The sequence below is a fragment of the Anser anser genome, assembly GCF_964211835.1.
Source record: "Anser anser genome assembly, chromosome: 9".
Taxonomy (NCBI): Eukaryota; Metazoa; Chordata; class Aves; order Anseriformes; family Anatidae; genus Anser; species Anser anser.
In genome coordinates, this window is record NC_139729.1 from 15,853,149 (window position 1) to 15,871,408 (window position 18,260).

At 54.3% G+C, this 18,260-nt stretch overlaps 2 protein-coding genes across 15 annotated transcripts in view; both read left to right on the top strand.

The window, feature by feature from the left end:
* The window catches only part of LOC310904423 (D-beta-hydroxybutyrate dehydrogenase, mitochondrial-like), a gene marked incomplete at its 5' end in the record, with an annotated part of 29,599 nt that extends 16,598 nt beyond the window's left edge, over window positions 1-13,001 (top strand). For 2 of the 14 annotated variants that reach the window (XM_083849151.1, XM_083849155.1), the window contains 2 exons: window positions 128-280; window positions 1,796-3,862. In XM_083849151.1, coding sequence (XP_083705277.1) covers window positions 128-280; window positions 1,796-2,277 — 635 coding nt within the window. In that variant the 3' untranslated portion in view covers window positions 2,278-3,862. Of the gene's footprint in view, window positions 1-127; window positions 281-1,795; window positions 3,863-4,671 lie in introns of those variants that run through there. The other 12 variants (XR_014588321.1, XM_083849154.1, XM_083849163.1 and 9 more) reach the window with 12 other exon arrangements.
* Window positions 13,002-13,187: 186 nt separating this feature from the next.
* On the top strand, window positions 13,188-17,763 carry APOD (apolipoprotein D). The gene is made up of 5 exons (XM_083849183.1): window positions 13,188-13,335; window positions 13,744-13,897; window positions 14,214-14,335; window positions 15,660-15,748; window positions 16,716-17,763. Exons 2-5 carry the CDS (start codon window positions 13,775-13,777, stop codon window positions 16,949-16,951), a joined length of 570 nt encoding a protein of 189 aa, XP_083705309.1. The 5' UTR covers window positions 13,188-13,335; window positions 13,744-13,774; the 3' UTR covers window positions 16,952-17,763.
* The last annotated feature ends 497 nt before the right edge of the window (window positions 17,764-18,260 follow it).

Below are 18,260 nucleotides of genomic sequence, written 5' to 3' on the forward strand. Positions count from 1 at the left end.
CTGTACAACTTCTTTCTACAAAAGCTCACATTTCTTTGTCAAGGAGTTGGGTTACTTTGAACAAAGAGAGCTGCTTCTCTGTGACGCTCTTCCTTGTTCCGCTCCTTAACCATGTGCTTGTCGGCAGGTCTGTGGGGCCTGGTGAACAATGCTGGTGTCTCGACCTTCGGAGAGGTGGAGTTTGCAAGTTTGGACAACTACAAGGAGGTGGCAGAGATCAACCTGTGGGGTACCGTGAGGGTGACGAAGGCTTTCCTGCCCCTCATTCGCAGAGCTAAAGGTACGTGCTGGGCAGCCTGGCTAGGCTCAGAGAGCTTTAGCAGCACAGCGAAGAAACATAGCTAAAAGTGATGAATCAGACTCTGCTTTGAGGAGTGCCTGTGCAGTCCAAGGAGGCTGTCTGGGGCATGCAGGCAGAACAGACAGCAATGTTTGACGTGTTGTGCAAGGATTCAGTGACACCCGCCACTGCTGGGGGTCAGTCTAGGCACTACAAAAGTGCGATTGTAAACATCCCAGGATACTGAAGATCTTCAGGCAGTGCTGGCAGATAGGACACAGGACCCTGGGCCCCCTTTAGAGAAAGTAACTGGGACCAGACAAGATACTTCTGGCCTCCAAAGTCACACCAAGTGCTGTGTTTGGACAGCTGAATCCCTTCATTACTCAGTTCACAGCTGATTGCAGAGGGCTGGTGGTGGAATAAATGAGTCAATAAGAGCCATTTTAGATAACCTACAAGAAGATGGTTACCATCAAAACTCTTTGTTTTATGGGGAAAAAAAATAGATACGCATGAGCAAAACTCTGAAGAGCTTCTTTATTTAGCACGTGTGGGAGAATGCTGGCACAGCTGTGCGTTCTGTGAGGACAGAAAGGGGTTACATTGAGCAGATTGCTCAGGTACCATTTTTAGAAAGTAAGTACCCGCTGAAGAAGCCCATCTCACTACAAAAGGCCGTTTACCCATCAGGTCAATAGGTGGTTTGCACAGTCCCTCCGAACTGTACTTAGGTCTGGAATGAGAGAGCAGAGCCACCCACTTGTTTCTGAGCTAAAATTTCAAGCTGCAGAAGGGCGTCGTACTCCACAGCTGTGAAAATCCTCTCTGCAAAAATAGCTGCTGAGATTTCAAGGGCCTGTTTGTGAGTGCAGCTGAAACCATAATCACACACATCTTGTCTTGGGGAAGGACAGAGCTGCCCACTACTTACTACTGTCACTGTCTCTAGGCAGTGCGTGATCTAACGCAAGCTGCCAGAGCTCTGCCACCAGGCTGCCATGGGCTACTGGTAGGAGTTAGGAACAGTGCTCTTTGCTGCCCCAGAGCAGCATGTGAAGTACTCCTCCCTGTTCATCCCAGGCATGTTACACTCCAGGCAACCCTGGCCAGCCAGATGGGCGAGCAGGCTGAGAGAAACCTCCACTGGTTCTGATGATGCACGCTGGTGTAAGAGCACCCAGCTAATAGCCTCAGAGGATAAGGGTACTGCCTTACTTGGAAAGTAGGAGAGAGATGTCTTGCATGCTTTGGAAATCCTTTTTAATATGGAGGAAGGCACGTATACTGCCCACGGAGGGGGTCAGAGCGGGAGCTAGCCTTTCTTGATTCAGGAGGGAGATGCTTCTTGACAGGGAGTTTGGACCCCCCTTCAAGGTACAGATTTTACAAATCAGTGTCATCCAACAAAGCACCTATTTACTGGGATCTTCTGACTCCCTCTTCTGCAGCTCCTCCTGACCTCCTAGCTGGGAACAGCCAGCCCATCATCTCTCCTTGCTCTTTCCCCTCCAGGCCGCGTGGTGAATATCACAAGCATGTTAGGACGGATGGTGAGTCCATCCCGCTCCTGCTATTGCATTTCCAAGTACGGGGTGGCAGCCTTCTCTGACTGCCTCCGGCAGGAGATGTACCGCTGGGGGGTCAGGGTCATCCTCATCGAGCCAAGCAACTTCGTGGCCGCGACCGGCATCCTGACCGAGGACGGCATCGACAGGCAGGCCGAGGCGCTGTGGAGCGGAGCCAGCGACACGGTGCGGGAGGACTACGGGAGGGAGTACTTCGCTCGCCACATGGCCCTGATGAAGTCCTTCGTTAACAGCGGCCTGAAGGACATGTCTCTGGTCTTGAATGACATCACCGATGCGCTCACCTCCACGCATCCAAACAACCGCTACAATCCCATGGAGACCTACTGGTGGGTGAGGCTGCAGGTCATGACTCACCTGCCCACTGCCCTTGCTGACTGGCTTTACGTTCCTGGAGCCACGCTGTAAAGGGCCCTCCTTCAAGCATCTTTCCAGTGCTTGTATGTATGCACGGCGTAGAGCGCACTTAGGCCTGTCCTGCACCTGTTGCTGATGCATCTCCCCTGTAGATGTCTGCGCTTTCACTTTGGGTTTTGGCTTTAGGTTGTGTATGGCGGGATGCTGAGAGAAGCATGGCTTTTCTGTCTTTTCCCTAATTCTGGTCTTTGTGTTTCCTGCTGCCCTGATTAAAGTTGAAAGATATTTCCCTTTTGACTGTGGAGAAGGCAGAGGAAGGTTAACATAATGGGTCAAATATGTGCCTGGTTTAACTAGGTCAACAGAGTTCTCTTAGCGATAAATTTGGCTCTTTAATGGGCTCTTGCTTTTCCTTACAAGGACGGGCTGGTAACAGCAGAGCAAAGCTGTTGCTATGAGATGTCTCAAAGGGAAAAGCTAAAATGGGAAACAAAAGCTGAGTTTTCCATTTGATTAAAAATGGGTCAGTCACAGCCTTGCTTTGTTTTGATGGTACTGGTAGGAAGCTCTGCTGCTCCATGACTGCTTGCTCTTTTCTTGAAGACAACGCCAGTGCCTCTAAACAGCCTCATTACCCAACTGCAGGGAAGGGTTCGTCCCTCCCAGCACTGCGGCCAGGAGCTGCCAGAGCCAGTGACTGCAGACAGACGGGGCCGGGCAAAGCCCTTCTAATAATGAGCGAGGTCTGAGCCATCCTTCAGGATGCTGGGCCTGCAGCCTCTTTCCCCCACTGCTGATGAGGTTTGTGGGACAGGCTTGAATCTGGTGTAGCAAACAAATTTGCTACCTCTAACTGCTCCATCAAGGTACCGTGCAGTCAGAGTGGCCTGACTACAAGCTCTGGAAGGGTGCTTTAGGTAACACATTTCCTTTACTTAATATTGCACAAGGAAATTTCCCTGTCACATGTGATTGTTTCCTCAGCACTCCTGATAACTGGTATGAGTTACTTTTGCACAGTATCCCCAGGGGTCTCTCCTGTTGGCCATATCCAGGACTTCGAGGCATTTTTCCAGGTGCCAGGGCTGCTGGGCTTCACAGCACACTTCTTTCTGAGCGGTGACCTCCAGCAAAGCTGCTAGCGGGAATCTACCCTCGCACTCTACATGCTAGTTTCCCATTCAGCTGCTAAACTTGGATCTGTTTTTTCCTACGTGAGATTAAGTGACTATGAGAAGAGCTTGTCATTTGCTCTTTCCTCATCTCTCTCAGCTAACTGTGACTCGGAAGCTGTGCCATAAACTTTTTATATGCCAGTGTCTGTGACTGCTTGGAGCCTCGGTGCAGCTGGGAATGCTGCGATGCCTGAGGAGGAAAGCAGGCTTCCCTTGGAGATGCCGTGGAGGTAGCTTGTATGCCAAGTAACTACAGAAAGTGCCGGCCATGCAGTTCTTGATTCCAGACCATCAGCACGTGGAGATTGTCTGGTTTCCAGGGCCGAGAGCAATCCCACTGAGCTGCAGCTTGTTTAAACAGTGTTGAAATCACTTCTACCCCCTGCACTGTGAAATGCGAGTAATGATAAGGAGCAATGATTTGCACAGAGAGAAAAATAAACTGTGAGATTTGTTAAGCACACGTCCATGGTTCTGGTGGTCATTTCTATGCTTTTTTCCCCTCTGAATCTGAGATTGGGTGTTAATTGGGCCCAGTGGTTAAGGAGATGGCCATGGCTCTGCAGGTGTTTGGGCTGCTAGTGAGTGCAGGTAGCAAGGGGGATGATACTGCCCGTTTTTAGGATGTAAAAGAAGGAGGCAGAGAGCGAGTTGCTCAGGTTTACATGGAGGAAAGGGCAAAGGGATGTTCAAGGTGGTGGCTTCAGTTGCCAGCACGGCTCTTTTCTGCAGGGTGCTTTTGTTCTGGGGCAGTGACAAGCACAGGATCCTTTCTGCACAGGCTCCCCGTCTGGGCTGCTGGTGGGAATGGGTAGAAGATGAAGGACTTGTAGAAAAGTTTCCCCAGAAAAGCCCTGTTTGGGGGCTCTACTTGGGAATCATTCACAGTGCCTGTCCGTGTTCAGTCTTGGTGGTGTTTAACGAGTCTCCAAGTTGTCCCGCCTCTGCCTAGGTCTCAGCTACGCAGCTGGGGGATGCTGCATCCGTCTGTGTGTGTCTGTGTCCGTGTCAGTGCACTGCCTGAGCTGCATATGGCTTTTTGAGAACAACAGCGCATTTGCAGTCTCACAGCTCCCATGTTTCATTAGCAAAAGGCAGCCAGAGAGAGGCCTCTGCAAATGCATACATTATCAGTATTTATATTTGATGTGGTTTCCTCAAATGACACCGTTGGGAGGGTGGTGATATGTTATTCGTTGCCTCAGCATTCTGCATGTAATTAATCCAAATGCTACAGCTGCCTGTTAATAAGGATTAGCTCTTCTTACAGACAGAACGGAGACTCGCAAGCCAAGAACTGTCCAAGGCCATGCAAGGACCTCGTGCCAGAGCCACGGCTGGGATTTCACAGCACGTGAGCCCGAGCCCCTTCCTCTGCCCCTCTGAGAAGAGCTCAGGTGAGCTGCCAGCACCCGGTCTGATTTCTGCCTTGGTGGGAGCTCCGAGTGGATGTCTGGGGGTGAGAGGAGCGGAGTGCGGGCATGGGAAGAGCAAGTGTCAAATGTTTCTGTACGGTGACCAAGCAGGTCCCTTCCCATCCTGAACTTCCTGCAGCTGCTCAGTGTCCAGTGAAAACTTCACAGAATCACAGAATCATCTAGGTTGGAAGAGACCTCCAAGATCATCTAGTCCAACCTCTGCCCTAACACTAACAAGTCCTCCACTAAACCGTATCACTAAGGGCTACATCTAAACGTCTTTTAAAGACCTCCAGGGATGGTGACTCAACCACCTCCCTGGGCAGCCAACTTGTTTGTGAAATCTGTTCCCTGAGGCAGCTAAACCCTTGTTTTGTGCTGTAGTGTTGCGTTTGTGCAGACATTGAGGGCAGATTGTTGTCTTGCTGATGAATAACAGAGGGAAGAAAATTCCATTTAGAGTGACCTCCAAAGCTGGAGGACAGAGGAGTCGGAAGAAAGCTCAGTGGAAATCCTGTGGAAGTCCATGCTCGTTGCTGACATGGTGTCCTGTGAGGAGTTAGGCTGCCAAAGGTGCCTGTGGCTTTCCTTTCAGGGGCAAGCTGCCCAGACCGTGGTGGTGTTGTACCTTTTTCTGCACATTCCCTTGATACACCCTTCAGCTTTTGCAAAATGTTTCTGTTTTTCTTCAAATCAGGATGGTTCTCTGTGATAACTGGGAGCCAAGACGTCGTCCTCTGTGTGCTGTTTGCTCTGGTCTAGCTTAACAGCAGGGGGACTCCTGGGGCCCCCCAAGTGAGCGCTGTGAACCTGTCTGGGTACTCCAAATAGCTCCAGGTTCTCTTTGTATCGACCACAAAACAAGTCCCAAAACAGAGAGCAGTCCCAGTGAGTGTCCCTGACGTCATGGCACCTGTGGTTCTTGGCTGACACCCAGCTTGAAACCTCCACTAGCAGCAAAGGGAGAGAGAGAATTTAGAAGACAAAGTTTATAGCAGGTGGAATAAATAAAGATCATCTACGAAAGTCAAGAGGAAGCAGAAGGCTCTTCTAAGCTGCAAGAGCTGCAGAGGAAGTGGTTTGTCTCAGGCAGGGGCAAGAAGTTGCTGTAGAGATCCCTCGTTGATAGTCTTGTATGTCCTTACCTGTACGCTGAGCTGCACAGCGAGTAAGCCTGTATGCTTCTTCCTCTGGGCTCCAGGAGTCTTTACCACTGCTGCAGGTGGGTGACATCCTAGGTTTGCTGTTCTCATATGGCTGAAAGAGCTCAAACTGTTTCAAAATCGGTCAGGAGGTGAACTATACCAAAAGTGAGCTGTGTTGTGTTGGATATGCCTTGCAGTCTGCTTGACTGAGGGAAAAACAGCATTTGAAGAAGAAATTCATTTGGTCTGACAAGGAGGTGAGGCTCAGGGTATCGGGTGCAGAAGCTGGAAATGCACGTGGCATCCTACCCACCGCTTCTGCTAGCTGGAGCCATGGGTTTAAACCACCATGCAGAAATTCAGCTGGATGTTGCCCTTGAAAAGAAATCAAAGAAAAATAGCATTATCAGCTGGAAAACAAACAAAAAAAAAGTGATATGTCAAATGAAGATTAGAAGGCTGTACTGAAAATCTCTACAACAGGCACCACACGTGAGTAAGGCTGCTGAATCCCTGCATTGATCGATGCTGGCTCAGCTGCACCCAGCTCTGCAACAGTGCCACCCAGTGCGCCTGAAGTGGGAGACTTGCTTCGCATTTTGCAAACTTTAAGACCTAGGAAACACGGAATGGTTTCATCTTCCTGGCCTGGAGGCTGCCCCAAACACAGTGATGCTGTGTAAACAGGAACACGGCAACAGCAGCACCTGTCTTTCTGGCTGGGGTTTCAAAAGGTGAGTTTTCAGCTTCTTATGTGACCACAATGCTGAGAAATGCCTTAGAAACAAACCCAAACCAATACCAGCAAGTTTCTCAGCTGGCAACTTGAGCAATGGGGATGGGAGAAATGCTACAAATAGCATGAAAATTTGTAACAGAGCCAGCTCCACCTCCAGGGCCTGGCCTGGAGCCAGCCAGAGTTAATTCATTCCTAGTGGAGCTGGGAGCCTGAGGGTACTGCTGATACAGCCATATTGTGTTCTCCCCTAGCACTTGTTCAGGGAGGTAACAGAGCTGAGGCTTCACCTAAAAATAATGGTGTGAAATAGTAGTTTTGCCCTGACAGAAGCTTACCAAGAGGCACAAAGCTGTGTGATCTTCAGCATGCAGTGCCTTCTCGTGCAGCATCTCTATAGCAAAAAGCAGCTCTTCACATCGCTTCAGGATGACTGCACCACCGAGCTGTGCTGCGAGCACAGCCCCAGCTCCAGGCACGGGTGGTGTGGGCTGCCCGACAGCAGCGCCTCACTGGGGCAGGGGGCAGCCCCGGGCACGGGGCTTGGCCAAGCCTGCGATCCGTGTGGTTATCATGTCCATTATACAGCGAACACGCAGCAATTCACTTCCCTCGGGGCGGTTTAATTCCTCTCTCTGAGGGTGGTTTGCCTCCCAGTCCTTACTGCAAGCAGAGCAGTAACAGAGCAGCCTCTGCCCAGCCCGCTACCTGTGGATTTGCAGTACTGCTTTCCAGCCACAAAGCTGTCCGCCACCAAAACCAGGTGCTTTGTGCCAGGTGCTTTGGCCCCTTGTCTGTACGGTTTCTGTCACGCAGGAGCTGTCAGGTGATATGTAGAGCACTGCAGTTACCCTGTCCTCACCACCACACAGCCAGAGAGCTCTGGTGACTGAAATTGAAGAAAATCTCTGCTTTGACTGTAGAGTGAGCCTTTTGGGAAGTAATCAGGTAAGAGCTGTTTTGTTTTAGTGCTGTAATGTGAAGACTTTTGTAGTGCTGTAACAAAGACTTCTGTCTAGCTCCAGCAGTTCTGCTCCTGGCACTGCCGCTGGCTTGCGAAGCTCTGAACAGCTCGCTCGGCCTGTGCTGAGCTCCCTCGCCACCTGCACCACCTCTGCCACTGTCCTGGAAGTGTGCTGGAAAGTGGAAAAACAACAAGTATGTACTGCGCTGCATAGCTGTTGGTTGACTCGTTTTGTTGTTGGGACCAATGTCAGAATAAGTGTTACCTCTCCCCATTTCTATAGGCTGAATTACTTTTGGCTGTAGAATAAAAAATACGGCAGCAGCCTTCTGCGTGAAGGCTGCTGCAAGGGACTTCCAAAGTCCTCTCAACACTTATAGCCTGGGGCGGGAAGGTGCCAGGCTGAGGGCAGACATTAGCACTGCTGAGCTGCTTTTAACCTGGCCCCGAGGTTAACCATTGCCCCACGGGCATGTGCCCAGTGACCCTGAACGGCAGCCTGGGGGAAGCTCTGCATCGTCTCCTGCTGCCTAAGTGCTGCCAGAGCAATCACGCCGCCTCCTGGGGTCAAGTGCTGCACCAGAACTCATTTTCCTGGTGAGACTTTAACCAGTCTCCATGGCAATCAGTCAGCAGGCTGCCAGCACCCCGCGTCCTTGCCTCTCCTTCCTGCTTGCTGGCTGCCCAGGGGTGCTCAGGCATTGGGTGCACAGCACAGCACCTTCCCTGTGCATGTCTGCGCCCTTTTTTCTCTCCTCTGGTGCTTTTCCAGCCCCTGAGCCACGCATGAGCTGCCTGCTTCCTTCAGGAGGAGCAGGACCCCCCAGCGGGGGCAGGCAGGGGAGGTGGCTGCCAGCACAGGCACTCAGGAGCTTGAAACTGATCCCAGGTTGTTCACCCCATCCCTGGGAAGTTCCGGAGATGCTCCTGTACCTCTGGCCTGGCTTAGGAAGCTTTTGCTCTATTCCATGGATAACAACTATTTTGTAAGAATAATCATGGCAGGGAATGAAATTACGACGTGTTTTTGGAAAAATTCAGAGTAATTGGATAAAGCATCCATTGCCTCACTCCAAGTCTGTTTGTACTGAAATACAGGCCTGGCTCGTGTCCCTGGGGGTGAAGCACAGATAAAAGCATCTTTAATGCTGTCTGAATTAATTATTCCTAAAATCTCCTAACTCGTTTGATTGAAACTTGCTGTGAAAGGTCTCTCTGTGCCATTTCAAAGTGTAACTATGTATTGAAACGCAGTCAGAGCACTGACCACTGAATTTATGTTATTTATTTTCAGTATAACATAAACTCCATCCTAGCAAACACTTAGCCCTGTGTTTCACTGTAAGGCTTGCGTGCTCTGGCGTCATGGCCTCAGTGCAGCTATTCATGGGCAAAGCCAACGCCTAGGCTGCTGTCTTTATGACATGTGCTTTCAGCATGTGCTGAAAGATGTGACTTGGTCTTTCTGAAAGGGGGCTCTTAAAATTCTCTACCCGCGTGCTATGAACCTGTATCAGGAGGAACACATGGGTTGCATATAGGTTACAGAAAATACAATTGTGTAACTGCGTTAATGCATTCCTGAGCTAAGGTGCTGAAATATGTGCTAGCTGCAGAAAATAGTGCCGGGGGGTTAACTAGCCGTGCTTGGGCACCCCCTGGACAGCCCCAGCAATGCTGCGAGCAGGTCCTTGTGCCTCCCCAGGGAGAACAGAAGGTCCCCCTGCAGGAGAAGCTCTCTAAGTGTGCTTAATGACATTTTTTAAAGCATTTGGAAAATGTTTCAGTATGCTGGGGACCGCTTAAGGACTGCAAAAAAAGCATTACGAACACAGGAATAAAAGCCCCAGGGGCTGGATGGGGCATGCGGGGTGAGCCCTGGGCTGCTGGCGCTGCCTGGCTCGGGGCGCCCCAGGGTGGCAGCACCCCGGGTGGCAGCACCCTGGGCTGAGCCGCGGCACTGGCAGCCAGCGGCAGTCCCAGCACGGCTGTGGGGCCGCTGTCACAGCCCTGTCCTGCGGAGGTGCTACTCTGCCCCCTTCTGCTGCGCCTTTCTGCTTGCTCTTCTCTGCGAGAGCAAAGCCAGGCTGATGCACGGCGTGCCTGGTACCTGGTGTAAGAGGTGATAATTAAAACAAACAAACAAAAAGGGACCTTATTTATCAGTGTGCAGTTGACCTTAGTGCAGGGCACTTGTGGGACTTGCTGCAAAGCTGGGATCGAGCACTGTCCGAGCTCTGGTTTTTAGGGTGAGCACATCCCCGGGGTGAAGTGCGGCCAGACCAAAGTTTTATTGCTGATCCAGCTCTGGCTCTGCGATGTAGTCCTGAATGCCGAGACTTGTCCCACTCTGTTTTTTGCCTCACTGACCTTATTTTTCTTTTGTCTATTTCATTTTTTTCTGCTTTCAGACAGGTGGGGACCCCACTAGCTTCTCTCCCCAGGGACTTGTCCTTCCAGACCTCAGCAGCAGTACAGACCAGGCAGGGGAGCCTTCCTCAGAGCCCTGCCACAAAGCCTGTTCTTCAAGGATTGTCCCTCAAATAACAATGTCTTGTTTAGCTTTACAACTTCTTAAGTCCCTCTCTTTAGTTTCTTGTGTTTTGAATATATAATTGGATAATTTCCAGGGTGGAGAACTACTCACTAATTGTATACAGGTGGATCACGACATCTTTCGTGCACTTGCTTGGACCAAGTTCCCACAGCCCCGGAGGCCAGTTCACGCTTCCAGAGCTTGTCTACTTCATTTGGTACCATAACTGTACTTGGAAATTCTGCACTGTTTTGCACAAACAGATTTCAAAGCACTTTCTGCCACTCCTAGAAACAGAAGAAAATTCCCACCTGCCCTCCCTTTCTCTGCCTTTTCCCCTGCGGGCTCATTTTTGTCTCCATACACGTTTCAGCCTGTTTGGCTTTCCCAAAGCCACGTTTCCTTTAGCGGAGGCAGAAAAAAACAACCAAAATGAACTTGCAGGAGAAAAGGCAGAGAAAAGGAGGGAAGGCATCTTCTGTAGGGGGAAGAGCTGTCCACTCAGTATGGCCTCGGGCTTGGGATGTCCCTGCCCTGGCACCAAAGGTCCTGCAGAGAGGCCCCAGCACTGGGGCACGGGAGGCAGGGCCCTGAGGCCAGGCCCGTCACAGCACGGCAACAGGTGGCAGCTCTGCAGCCCCCACACGGTCGGGTTGCTCAGGCCCCATCGGGAGATGAAGGCTCCTCGTGGGGCCAGCCCTGGGCGGGCAGCTCCCCGGGCAGGAGCTGGCGGTGTCCCACGGGCAGAGGCTGGGCCCGGAGCCCCAGGGCCCCACAGGGCCTCCACCGGAGGCTCTTCTGGCTGGTGTGAGCCTGAGCAGTTTCTAGGCTGTCCTGATCGGATCCCATCACAGGGCTGAGATGCTGGTGTTGCCGAAAACCCCAGGTCTGTTCCGCCAACCTGCTGCAACAGCACCCCAGGAGCTGCCTGCCACAAGCCTGGCCCCAACCCCACGTCCACCACGGCCTCTGCTCCCGGAGAAGCGCTTCCACCTGAAGCTTACAACCAACACCATGATACATGCGCCATGGAGCTCTCCAGGTACGTGGGGGAGGTGGACGGAGGAGATGGCATTTTGAAGGAGGAGACACCCCCCAGGAAGTTCAGGTGCCCGCTGCCACCACAGGCTTCTCTGTGGCCCAGCTGGCAGCCCCGTGGTGAGGAGCAGGCAGCAGCCCTGGCGGGGTGCTGGGGGACAGGTGTGGTGAGACAGCCTGTCCCTCGGGGTCAGGTCCCCTGGCCTGGCCAGATAAAGCTTCTCCATCGCATAGGTGCCAGGAGCTGGCTTCAGGGTGGTGTGGGGTGCGTGATGGGACAACCTCAGCTCCGCATGAAGCGGGGTCACCTGCAGACGGAGCTTCAGGGGTGGTGTGGAGTGTCCTACCCGGCCCTCAGCTGGCTGGGTTTTGTCTGCAGCTCCGGCTTATGGCAACAAGGGTTTCCCTTGCTGCACCCACTCCTGCCTCCCCTTGCGCCCACGCACCCCACACCTGCCTCGCCCCCTGAGCCTGCCCCGCTCCACCCTCCCCTCTGCTCCTGCCCTGCAGCTGCTTCGTCACCCAGAAATGCGGGGGAGGCTTCATTCCTGCGCGAAGCGCTCGGAGCGTGTCTCCTGCTCCCCCCTTGCCTTGTTTCCCCCGGCTTCTCCTCCTTCCTGTCCTCCCACCCCTGCTCCAGCTTCCTGCCCTTTGATGTGCCTCCGCTCCTTTGCTCCCGGGCAGGAGCCGCCCGCCAGGTGGAGGTGAGCCCTCCCCACCCCACAATTAGCTGGGATCCGAAGGTTCAGCTTTTCCCTGACCCCTTGCTCTGTGTGGCCGGGCTCACAGCACCACGACGGCCAGCAGAGCCCAGAAACGTGCCCCTCGAGGTGGTGGGACCAGCCCCAGGCAGGTCCCAGCAGCCAGGGCTCTGCTTCGAGGCACCCGGGGCTGCCCTGGCCCGTTCCTCCATTGATGGCCTTTTTTCAGGGGGGGGGGGGGGGGACGACATTGGCTCTTGGGACATCATTTGGGCAGCCAGGGGCTCCTGAGCATGTGTGCGTATGTGTGAGGAGGGCACATGGTGCATGTGAGAGCACACATGGAGTGAAAGTCTCAGCAGAGATAAGATTTCAAAAAATGTAATTGAAGGCACGGAGCATCCTGCCTGTTACTCAACTCTCCTTGCATAACTCCCGGGACCGGCAGCGTTCACAGATGACTGCGCCGCTGTCAAAATCATTTGGTGGGCACTTGTTGGAAAAACTGTCAGGTCAGCATGGAACTAATTGCACAGGCATCTTTCACTCATAATGAGATTTAGAAATCTAGAAAAATACCTGCCAAATACCTTGCAGCTCCCCGGATGAGCCTGCGATGCCTCTCGGTGCTCAGTCTTCCCCGTGTACCGGGGCTGACTGGGATGGGGATGGTTCGGAGCCTGCCATGAACACACATTACAGGCCACGTGCCATCGCCCGTGTCACCTAACAAAACTCATGCTGTGACAGTCCTCCTGGCACGGCCTGGTAGGTGTGGAGGAGCCAGCGTTCCCCCTCCTGGCAGGAGTTTCACCCTGGTGCTGGTCCCCCTGCTGCATCCCCTGGGATGCCGGTGTGTCCCTGAGCATGCTGCCACTGCCCCGAGCATCTGCAGGGACTTGGAGCCCCCAGACCAGGCTCTGCGTGGGGCAGGGGGTCACACATCGCCCCTGGGAGCACGGCGGTGGCTGCTCGTGGGTCAGAGGGAGCAGGACAGGAGCTGCTGCTGCTTTCTCAGGGGCTGCAGTCCTTCTCCTCTCCCTGCCATCCGCACCCAGGGCTGCGGTGAGGGCTGCTCCTGGGCGCTGCAGGCGGCTGGGCAGCAGGGAGCTGAGCAGCTGGGGAGCTGAGCACAGACACACGGGGCGCCTTTGTTTGCCTGGGTGAGCAGCCAAGTTGCAGCCCATCTCCGGCTTCGTACCAGCTGCAGATCTAAAGCAGCTGACTGGCCCTCCAAAAAAACAAAACACGTCTAGGACCAGGGAGTGGCTTGCGCTGGTGCTGAATAATGACGGTCCTGGCACGCTTATAAAGCCGTGAGGCGGGGAGCTCGCTACAGAGCTGATCCTGGCAGCCCTGGCCCTCTGCAGAGCATCGCTGCACCTCATCAGCCAAGGTATGTGTCCGAATGAAGAGAGGCAGTGCCCCTTCGCAGCCCGCAGCTGGAGGCAGGCTGGGCTTGTCTTTAAAACTTGGGGAAAATGCTACCACTGCTCCTAAGGAGGAGCTGCTGGCCCAGAAAGTGTCCTGACCTTGGGGCTGCGCTGGGTGAGCACCAGCGGAGGGGGATGCAGCATCGTGCCCCTGGGCACAGGGCTGGGAGGGCGTGCTGCAGGAAAAGGGGCCATCTCCTTCCTCGCAGCACGCCTCAGGGGGGTGGATTGTGCTTTGTTTGGTGCTGACGGGGCTCCTCACCTACTTCCCATCCCGCACACCGCAGCGCTGCCAACATCCCAGCACAAAAGCTGTGCTGTCCCTCCTGCCGCCTCTCGGGGCCCACCTCAGCTACTTTCCTCCTTCCCAGGTCCGTTTCCCACCTGCATCCCGGCACAACCATGCTGGGCACGGCAGTGCGGCTCTCAGTCCTGCTCGGTCTCCTCGGCTTCGGGAACGGGCAGATGTTTCACATGGGGCCGTGCCCAGACCCCCCCGTGCAGGAGGACTTCGATATCTCCAAGGTGTGACGCGCCTTCTGAAACCTCACAGCGGGCAGCAAGGGGGGCGCAGGTGGCAGGGGAGCAGCGGTGCAGTGACCGGGCATGGGGTGGGTTTGAAGGGTCCAGCCTGGGAGCCCCAAGGCAGTGGGGTGATGCTGGTCCTGTTCTCCGTTCTCCACCTGGTACAGTGCTCGCTCAGCCCCGCGCTGAGCAGTGCCCGCTGCAGTGCCCGCGGCTCCTATGAACCGATCGGGCTCAGCCGTGCCGCCAGCAGAGCCCGGGTGCTCTGCTCCGGCCCCTGGTGCTCAAAGCTTCTCTCTGGACTTTCTTTTCTCAGTATTTGGGAAAATGGTACGAGATAGAAAAGCTGCCCTCGAATTTCGAGAAAGGAAGCTGCATCCAGGCAAATTACTCGCTGAAGGAGAACGGGAAGTTTAAAGTGATCAACAAGGAGCTGCTGTAAGTGCTCGCGTGCAGGCTGAGCCTGCACTAGCGGTGTTCCCACCACCTCTCTTGCTCTCTCTGGGGGTGATTTTTCTCCAAACCACCTGTTTCTGGGCGTGGGGATGCTGGGGGAGGCACAGGCTCGGATGTTGCTCTGTCTGGCTCTGCCACAAGCCATGGTATCACGGGGTGCCAGGGGCAGGATGAGCGCGTGAGCGAGCAGGGAGGGAAGCGCGGTCCCTGCGCTCCCTGGCATGCTGTGGGGACTTTGTTCTGCTTCACAACAACACCACAGCAACACGCTTTGTGTCTGGCAGGGAGCTGCTTCCATGCTGCTCTCCAGCAGTGCTGCTTCAGCGCCTATGCTGGGGATGCACCAGACAAGCAAACAGCTGTGGTTACCTGCGGGAGGTGCAGGTGGGGCATCCCAACGGGACCAGGGGCTGCAGATGCACACACACACACACACACACACACACACATTCCACCTTTTTTACATGCAGGAAAAGTGAGCTGGAGATACAAAGCGACTTAGGCAAAGCGGCACAGGGTGCTGCTCTTGAGACATGAGCTTCTGCCTCCTTGGGTGTTCCTGTTTCACAGGAAACTGAAAGTTTCCTGCCCCAGGGGCAGCGTCTAGGTCGTGAGGCATGCGGGGAATAAATGCAATTACAAGACGGGCAGCCAAGTGGCAGAGCCTGCTGCCAGCAGGGCAGTGCTCTGCACCTGCAGCGAAACAAACCCCAACTCACCAAGCAGGGCCAGGTAATTTGTGTGTGGATGAGTGTGCTGCCTTCCAAAAAATGCAGGTCACTAAACAGCGGTGAGCATGTGCCTCGGGCCAGGGTCCCACCGTGGTCGCATTGCACCGCTCCTCCCAGCACCATGCTCCCACTGCCCGTAAGCAGTGGTGACAAGTGTCACCAGGCCGAGCTCTGTCCCCCAACCCTTAAAAAAATAATAAAATAAAAAATTTGGCACCACACAGGGCACTGCGGGGCAACGGAGCAGGGCAGAGGGAGCCTGCAGGCTGCACAGTGCTGTGCCTTCAATGTCAGCAGCACCAGTGCTGGGATTTTGGTGTCGAGGAGGAGGCAGCAAGGAAAAGAGAGGCACCTGGGGCACAGGGGCTGTGTGACCCAGGACAGTGTTTTCCCCAGGACCTGGTGTGTCCTGGGTGCTGCTGAACCCATCCCTGCAGGCGAGCTATCCCCGGGTTAGCTGGTACAGGGCCCAGCCCCTCCTGGTGCATCCGGAGAGTAATTTACTGGACATGAAGTCTTAAATGTGATTTCAAGCTCACCTAATTCTATTTCTTGCTGTGTCCTTCTCCCCGTAGTTCCAGTGGCAAAGTTAACGAAGTTGAAGGAGAAATCATGCACACGGATGTGAAGGAGCCGGCCAAGCTCAGTGTCCGCTTCAACTGGTGTAAGTCTGTGTGGGGCTGCTGGCACGGAGCGGGCTCAGCTCCCCTGGCATCAGCGGTGCAGAGCCACAGAGCCAGGGGTGAGCCTGCCGGGGGGCTTGGCAGTGCCACAGAACGAAGGCATGGGGCTTGGAGCAGCCGTTGGTGGTTTGAGGGTGTTTATAAAAAAAAATCAAAGCGAGAGAGACTGGCAGCCTCTCCAGCACTCCAGGCCATTTCACAGATGGGGAGGGAGAGGGCTGCTGGTGCGGGAGGCAGGAATAGGCTTGCTTTTTTGGGCACGGTGGTATGGCGACCAGCCCACACCGCCTCTGTTTACAAGCTCCTTTTTAATAGTCTTTAATAATGCGGTTTTGTTTGCTTTTGTCCTCCCCTGTGAATGTAACATACCAGAGGGGCCTGTGAAGGACGGTGCATTTTGTTCCTCCCGCATGGCACGGCACCTTGCCTGCAGCAACACTTGGGAAAGCGAGAATAAATCCCCCCTGTGCCCCCTCTTACTGTACTTCCTCGCACCTTTCCCTTGGCTGTTTGACAGCACTTGCGTGGTTATTTGGAGGTATGGGAGGACACGTACAGGAGGTGCAGGTGTTGCTCGCGGGAGCAGCCAGTCCATCCCAGGCACTGCGGAGGCACCACCGCACCTCTCTGCCCGCAGCCCGTGCCGCGCAGGCACCCTGTATACGGCTACGGGCTGGGCTGCTTTTCAGTGGCCTGGACAAGCTGTGCAGGTCACAGCGTTAACTTCCCAGCAAGACCTTCCAGTTCAGGGCTTCATGGCTTTCTCGAGTCCTTCTGGCAGAACAAGGAGTCCTGCTAGGGCTTTATAAATCACAGCTCCCTGGGCTGACCGCAGCTGTGCATCTTGGCAGCAGCAGAAGTGGGAACAGCCCCGGGAGTGAGGCTGTAGCCATCTGCTGTGCAGAGAGGGTCACCTGCCACGTGTAACCCAGCCCTTCCTTCCCCTAGTCATGCCTTCTGCCCCTTACTGGGTAATCTCCACCGACTACGAAAACTATTCGCTGGTGTACTCCTGCACGAACATCCTCTGGCTCTTCCACGTTGACTATGCCTGGATTATGTCAAGAACTCCCGACATGCACCCGGAGACCGTGGAGCACCTGAAGAGCGTCCTCCAGTCCTACAAGATCGACACTGAGAAAATGATGCCCACGGATCAGCTTAACTGCCCCGCTGACATGTAACTCCCGGCACGCAGCCACACAGCACCAGACGAGCTATGAACTTTGTTGCTTTTGTTATTAGCCATTAGATTTCTCTTTGTAACAGAGAAATGCAATAATCCCTTTGCTAATGGTAGTTTGCCAGCCCTGAGTCACTCCGTGCTGTTGTTCCCTCTGTTGCTGTTCCCTGTTTCATCTCACTCTGCCTGACTTTGGCAGGGTGGCTGGTTCAAAGCTGATGGGTGCAGAAAAGAAACCCTGACGTGCAGGCGTGAAGCTCTGCTGTAGCTTCAAATCCTCCAGCATGGGGATGCAGAAAGTTATGAGCTGCTATGTGCAAACGTTAGCCCCAGGGGGAACCATGCACCCACAACTTGTTTTGACGCTTCTGGGCCTGCTGGGAGCACAGGGTGTCTGAGCACATGGGGTCAGTGCTGCAGCCTGGGGCTGGGCATTTCGAGCGCATTTTCTGGTGCGGGGCAGTAGGTGGAAGCTACTGCCAAGTCAGTAAATCTACTTGCTAGGGTTCGGGTCTGGCCTTTTTTAAAGTCTGAGAAGTCTGAAAATGTCCAGAAAAACAGCATTGCTCCATCCCTGGTGTCTGTACATGTCTTCCTGTGCCCCTAGCGAGGCTGGTCCTGCACTACCAGAGCTCTGAGTATACCCGTAAGCAGACAGAAAGAGTGGGGGCTGCTTGCTTGGCCTCTGCTCCCGAGGCTTTCCCCTGCTCGCTGCCTCCTGTGTGCCCACTGGCTCTACCCCTGCCCTGCCAGAGGCTCCGCTACAGCTCTGCTCACATAGCACTGATGCAACTCATTAAAACGAAATCCAAACACCTGCTTCTGGCCCTCTCTGCCTTCCTGCCTGCGTGGCATGTTGTCGGCTGGGCGCCCACCTCTGTGCTTCTGCCTCCCACCTGGGAGGGCCTGGCTGCGGGGGTGTCCTGGTGTGGTACAAAAAGGCACCCTGTAAGCAGTTGTAGGAGTGCTGGGAAGCCCTGTACAAAGCCAAACTGCCTTTGCACACAGCTGGGTTTTATTGTGCTGGGAGAAACTTCAATAAACCCACCCCGGGGAGGGAGAGGAGAGACTCAGGGCACTCGTTGCTTCTGCTCTCCAGCTCGCTGTGGACAAATGTCATCGGGCTGACAGCCTGCTGGAAGCCACCTGGTCCATGGCCACCTCTTCTGTGCCACGTCCTCCGAATAAAATCCTGGCCGTGCCCTCGCCATGCAGCAGGTGCCTGGCACCTCATCACCATTGAGTGAACGGTGGGGATGCTGCGGCCATCGGCTCTGCGGCCGGGGATCCATCACCTCACGGGCAGGATG